At 43.4% G+C, this 6,278-nt stretch overlaps 1 protein-coding gene across 1 annotated transcript; it reads right to left on the minus strand.

The window, feature by feature from the left end:
* Positions 1–209: 209 nt before the first annotated feature.
* On the minus strand, positions 210–5,922 carry LOC148042945 (phospholipase A2 inhibitor and Ly6/PLAUR domain-containing protein-like). Its single transcript, XM_087727979.1, has 5 exons — positions 5,865–5,922; positions 4,287–4,412; positions 3,221–3,373; positions 1,762–1,908; positions 210–376 (listed from the first exon to the last, which is right to left on the minus strand). Exons 1-5 carry the CDS (start codon positions 5,920–5,922, stop codon positions 210–212), a joined length of 651 nt encoding a protein of 216 aa, XP_087584105.1.
* Positions 5,923–6,278: the final 356 nt, after the last annotated feature.

Consider the following 6,278-nt stretch of genomic DNA (forward strand, 5'->3'; position numbering starts at 1 on the left):
TTTAGAGAGAAACCACATTCATATCAGCTAGTAGGCCCAAACACAGCATTTCAACCCTCTCAGGTCTGCTCCTCTTCCATATTTTAAATTACTATCAAGCTGTCAAGAATACTTAACCCCAAACCCCTGTTATATCTTACTTCTGAAGCTCCAATCTCCTTCTCACTTTTATAAACCCTGAAAGACAAAGGGAGAAGGCTATGTTCTGATTACTTGAGAAGAAAAGCACGGTCAAGTGATAATGGAATAGTGTTACACTCCTTTGTCATGTTGAACGTTACAAGGCCATTGGCCATTCTTGTCTCTCCAACAGGATAGGAACATACGTTTGGGGTTGCGCATCCTCGGAGCATAGCCCTTTCTTCAATAGCTCCAACTGTGGAAGAAAAAGGAAGAATAACAATCTCTGAGACTTTATTGTGGTTTGCTTATAGGGTCGTTTTTTGCCCTCCGGAGGCTTCATGGAAGCCTCCTGAAGGTCTCTAAAACTTCCAGAGGGCCTCCGGGGACGATGACGAGGGAGGCTGTTTTCGCCCTCCCCAGGCTCCCATAAAGCCTTTGGAGTCTGGGGAGGGCAAAAAAAGCATGCAAAAAATGGGAGGGGTCACAACTCTCATGCATACATGTGCACTGGGGGGTGTTGCATGTTGCATTATGAGTGTAGCACACCTGTGCACGACCCCCCTGCGCTCCCCCCTTATGGCACTCAGGTTACAGTTCTGGCCCAGAGTCAAATTTCTTTTATCTGACCATTAGTTGTGTCAACTCTAGGCATAGTATATATAATAGGATGTTGCTGAACTCTTGCACACTTAATTTTCCATTGGAAGGTTTTTGATCGAGAGTGCATTTTCATATTTCTCTGAATCTTTATATAGCAATAGCAATAGCAGTTAGACTTATATACGCTTCATAGGGCTTTCAGTCCTCTCTAAGCGGTTTACAGAGTCAGCATATTGCCCCCACATTCTGGGTCCTCATTTCACCCACCTCGGAAGGATGGAAGGCTGAGTCAACCTTGAGCCGGTGAGATTTGAACTGCCGAACTGCAGCTAACAGTCAGCTGAAGTGGCCTGCAGTACTGCACTCTAACCACTGCTTTATATGTTTGACAGATACAGTTCCAGTGAAATATTTATTGGTTACATCAAAATGCTTTTCTCAGAATGAATATTGTGCAAAAATGCAGTGGCTAGGGAAATTTGTTTACTGCAATGCATATATTCTAGCAGAATAAGGATAGTTATATAAGGCGAAATTGCACCCAAAAGGCAGGGAAAATGTCTACGGATCAGAGATGGTATTCAGCAAGTTCTGACCAGTTCTGGGGACCCGATACTGGAGATTTTGAGTGGTTTGGAGAACTAGCAAATACCACCTCCGACTGGCCCTGCCCCCATTTCTTCTTTGCCTCCTGAGTCCCAGCTGATCGGGAGGAAATGGGGATTTTGCAGTATGCCATGCCTACCAAGACACAGAACGGGTAGTAAATTTTTTTGAATCCCACCACTGCTAAGGATATCTGCATTAAGGAGAGAAATATAAGGAAAACTGTAGTAATATTCCTGCAAGTTCCTTCCTCCAACCCCCACTCTATATTGCAATAATTTGTTCCAAACCATATGAATAACGTAGATTCCCACAATTTTTAATCCCCTCACCACAATTTATCAGATTTAAATTATTTAATTTTAATTACCTGGGCTTTCTTTTTCTCTTTCTATTGTTTCTCTGATTTAAAAAATAAAAGATTGCACTCACATGTATGCATGGTAAAATTAGCGTTGACACAATGGGTCTCTCGGCCGAGACAGAGAATTTGCTGAGCCGGCTGGATAGAATCTCCGTGTCTTGTGTATGATCCAGAGCATACCAATCCATTGGGCCTGAGTTCATCACGGAGTGGCACTGTAGGAATCAATCAACACAAGTTTAGCAAACCTTTTCATGGTCTCTTTCACATTCTGCCTTCCAGAAGTCCCAGCCAGGGTAGAGTCTGAAGCAGTGGTGCTATTCAGCCAGTTCTATCTGGCTCGGGAGAACCGGTTGTGCTGATGGCGGGAAGCCCTGTCCACATACCCAGACATAATCACATCCCATTTTTGATGCTCTGTGCATGCTCAGAGGTTCCTGCACATGTATGTAGGTGGTGCACGCTCAGCTTTCCGAACCGGTAGTGAAGGTAAGTTGATTTCACCCCTGGTCTGAAGGTAGAGCTGGACCAGGAATGAGGATGGCACCATATTCCATCTGCTCCATCATTCCATCCCAAATGGAATGCCTGTTCTGAGGCCCCCCTTCAAAATAGGCATTTTTTTCTCCTTACCTCTTAATAAGCCCTTTTGAGGGGACAGCCTGCAGGGCTCACCTCCCCTTATGACAATCCCAGCTCTGATTGGCAACTTCAGTGATGGGAAGCCCTTCTCCTCCAATGGCTGATTGCAACCCAGGGCAGCCATTTCTCCACTGACACATGGATGCTATTTTTCTCCTATGCAGGGAGTCCTCAACTTACCACCATTCATTTAGTGGCCGTTTGAAGTTACAATGGCTCTGAAAAAAGTGACTTACGGCCATTTTTCACCTCTTATGACTACTGCAGCATCCCCAAGGTCACGTGATTTTCATGATTGACAACTGACTCCCATTTTGACACTCCTGGGACCTTCTGACAAGCAAAGTCTATGTCAAAATCAATTCACTTAACAGCCGTATTACCAATGTAACAACTGCACTGATTCACTTAGCAAATGTGGCAAGAGAAGTCGTAAAATGGGGCAAAGTTCAGATAGCCAACTTCTTACTTAGCAACATAAATTTGGGTTTCAATCATAGCTCTAAGTTGAGGACTACCTGTGGTTGACCCAACAGTGGCTCGCTCAACAAATGAACTTTCATCAATTCATTGGTTTGAAAGAAGAGATTGGATAACCATTTGTCTGAAATGGTGTAGGGTTACCTGCTTGAGCAGGGGTTGGACTACAAGATCTCCAAGGTCCCTTCCAACTCTGTTAGGCTGTTATTCCTCACCCTCTCACCCCCTGAAGGTTGCTGCTCCATTGAAACTTTGCATCTCTGGAGACAGGTTTGGTGGTGATGTTGGTTTCTCCTTAAGCTGGGTCAAATTTGCTCCCCTGGCTTTCTCACTTCCTGCCCACAGTACTGCCAACCTTTAACCTTCTCTACTTTACGCAAGTAAACATTGAGTTGAATTACTTACATTGAAGAGGCAGGACATTGCAACCGTCTGACTGGCAACAGAAATGATTCGCTTGATAATAATATCCCTGTACAGTGGTGACACTGTAAAAGCCGTCATTGCATTCCTCAGCTTTTGCACAAGTCTTAGCTGTGAAACTGAGTGAAGGACTAGCTATGAAACAGAGATGAAATGCTGGGATTTAGAAAAATAAATAAAGGCAGTGTTTAAAAAGCACTGAGCTCAATTCAATATTTTATTTGAGATCCTTTGTGTTAATGGATGTTGGCTGGACAAGAAGATTATATGGTTTTCCTTAATAGGAGAAAGAAAACAGTCACAAAAATAGTTATTTCAAGGAACAAAACTACCCCATGCATAATTGGAGATGGTTTCCTCCATTTATCTCAGGTAGGGAGGAAGAGTTAATTTTGACTGGTGAACTTCTGGAAACTATTCTGCACCATTAAATAGATATTGGATCCCTTTCTTTCTCTTACCACTTTTCTCCCAGTCTTTTTCATGTACGGTAAAGGTTCCCCTCACACATATGTGCTAGCTATTACCAAATATAGGGGGCGGTGCTCATCTCTGTTTCAAAACGAAAGAGCCAGCGCTGTCCGAAGACACCTCCATATTCATGTGGCCGGCATGATTAAATGCCAAAGGGGCATGGAACACTGTTACCTTCCCACCAAAGGTGGTTCCTATTTTTCTACTTGCATTTTACATGCTTTCAAACTTCAAGGTTGGCAGAAGCTGGAACAAATAACAGGAGCTCACTCTGTTATGCGGTGCTAAGGATTTGAACCGCCGAACTGCCGACCTTTCTGATTGACAAGCTCAGCACCTTAGCCACTGAGCCACAATGTCCCTTCCATGTACTGGAGAGTAACAGAAAATAATATTTTTGTCAACAGAACGTTTCTAGTAAGCATAACCCACTGAAATTGGCAGAATATGTTGCCATTAGTTGAAGTCAATGATGAAATCCACCTTCAAGAAAACTGAATTATTCCTTGATGCTTGAGATACTAAGTGATGGTAATAAGGACTTTCAGCTAAACTGAAAAGGTATTTCACTCACTGAAAGTAGCAAGGAGAGACAAGGAAAAGCAATGTGTTTGGTCTTGATCACACTCCATCAATTTCATGTCCTCGTTTCTGCATTCTCCTCTAGTGACAAAACATGTCTGGCATTTTAGAGATCTGACTGCAGAGGAGAGAAGCAAAATGATTATACATGCAGTGAGCCAACCAGGCGATGCAATAGTTATTTAAAAGCCCTGTGTAGACTTCAAAAATAATAACAATTATTTCTCGGTGTGTATTCATTTCTAGTACGCATTTGAAACTTCGAAGGTTAGAGATTGAGAAACATGGATATCAGAAATTAGCTCAGCTTTTAAATAGGAAACGTGATCTTTCATTCTCTTCTTTAGATGAGATGTTCTCCGAAAGACTTCTTTTTATTGTTGATTGAGATCAGCCTTCTAAACAAGCTGATTGAGTGCCGGCAGATTAAGGAGCAATACGGATTATCCTGAGACTATGAAGATTTCACAGTTTATAATCTATGACTTTTGTTTTAGTGTTTTGGTTGAACACATTGAATTTAGGAGCTGGGAAACTCTGCGTTCTAGTTTTGCTTTAGGCACAAATGTCAGCTTGGGGACTTCGGACCAGTCACTCCTTAGCACAAGAAGAAGGTACAGCATCTCCAAAATATGGCCAGGAAAATAGCTTATACTCTTACTGGTGGCAGCAGGGATGAAGGCTGACTCAAAAGACCAACTCTTAGCCTCCTTCCCATCCTGCAACTATCTGGTTGCTGAGTCACCTCCTAGTTCATTTATTTAAAAAGCTAAAACAAGCAGAGAGCTGAAGATGCTTCTCCATCCATGTGTCTTTATCCATTTAAGAAACCTCCTTCTACTAACTCTCTGGAACAGGGGTGTCAAAGTCAAGGTCCAGGGGTTGGATCCAGCCCATGGGGTGCTTAGATATAGACCATGGGACCACCCTGGAAATAGCAAAGGACCCACCAGCGAAAAGGGAGCTCACGAGGACCACGCACAGCCCTCCTGAGCTCCATTTCATAAAAATAATTCTTTGTTGATGTACACAACATATGTACAATGAGATTGGAGGAGTGCAACCCACCCCCAGAACAGTACAACTCACAGTGAAGTCAAACAAAAAAAAAACCCTAACCCAATAAATCATATTAACAAACACCCAGTCCCATTACACTACTGAGAACATGTTACACATTGCGCTGGCCCTGCAAGTTCCATTGTACAACTTAGTTATGATGCCACTTCATGTCCAGGAGTCTAACAGCCCACTGACACTCCACTGGCAGAGAGTTGCAGGAGGCTGTACCGTCCGAAAACGGATCTCAGCAGGGCTGCACGTGTCCACCCTGAGCTCCATTTTCATTGGAAGAGTGTTGCAGGAGGCCATCGCAGACAAAAACAGAGATCAAGAGATCTGTTTTTGCTGGTAGAGCACTCGGGCCTCCAAAACAATTGACATCATGCTGGCCACAACCACCCCAGCCCCCCTACCCCTATAAGGTCAAGCACAACCTTGTTGTGGCCCTCAGTGAAATAGACTTTGACACCCCTGTTTTAGAATCTCAGTGTTGAATATCAATACTCACCACCTGTCAGTAAGACTGAGGAGATGAGACAGAAGAAGAGAACAAGAACAGCAGCCATTGTATCTGCAGAGTGACTCCAGTGCTCTCCTGAAACCAACAAGCGAAGGGACTGAATTTTATAGTTATGGGAGCATGGCTCCCCTGTAGGATGTTTTGGATTGATTCCCTCCAGTGGGTGGAATGGAAGACATGAGTGATCGCCAAATCCCACACAGGGTAGAGTAATAGCAACTTGCAATGTGAAATAGCCAAAGGGGCAATATCAATGGAGAACCAACAAATTGGTTGAGGCTCGTTGGGATCCATCCAGTAACTCAGTGGGTTCTTTAGGTTAAGCAAGAATCAGTTCCAATCATAAGTCGGGGGTTGAAGAGGAAATATCTCCCTCCTCTTTTATTTTATTTTATTTCAGAA

This window comes from Thamnophis sirtalis, unplaced genomic scaffold (assembly GCF_051295495.1).
Source record: "Thamnophis sirtalis isolate CommonGarterSnake01/CBP01778 unplaced genomic scaffold, rThaSir2_p1.2 scaffold_13, whole genome shotgun sequence".
NCBI classification, from domain to species: domain Eukaryota; kingdom Metazoa; phylum Chordata; class Lepidosauria; order Squamata; family Natricidae; genus Thamnophis; species Thamnophis sirtalis.

Excerpts from the sequence above, each read along its gene's own strand:
- LOC148042945 (XM_087727979.1), bottom strand. The coding sequence starts at position 5,922 with ATGGCTGCTGTTCTTGTTCTCTTCTTCTGTCTCATCTCCTCAGTCTTA. Across the intron at positions 4,413-5,864 it reads CTCAGTCTTACTGACAGGTG|TCAGATCTCTAAAATGCCAG; the intron begins GTGAGTATTGAT and ends TCTCCTCTGCAG. Across the intron at positions 3,374-4,286 it reads GTCTCTCCTTGCTACTTTCA|CTAGTCCTTCACTCAGTTTC; the intron begins GTGAGTGAAATA and ends TCTGTTTCATAG.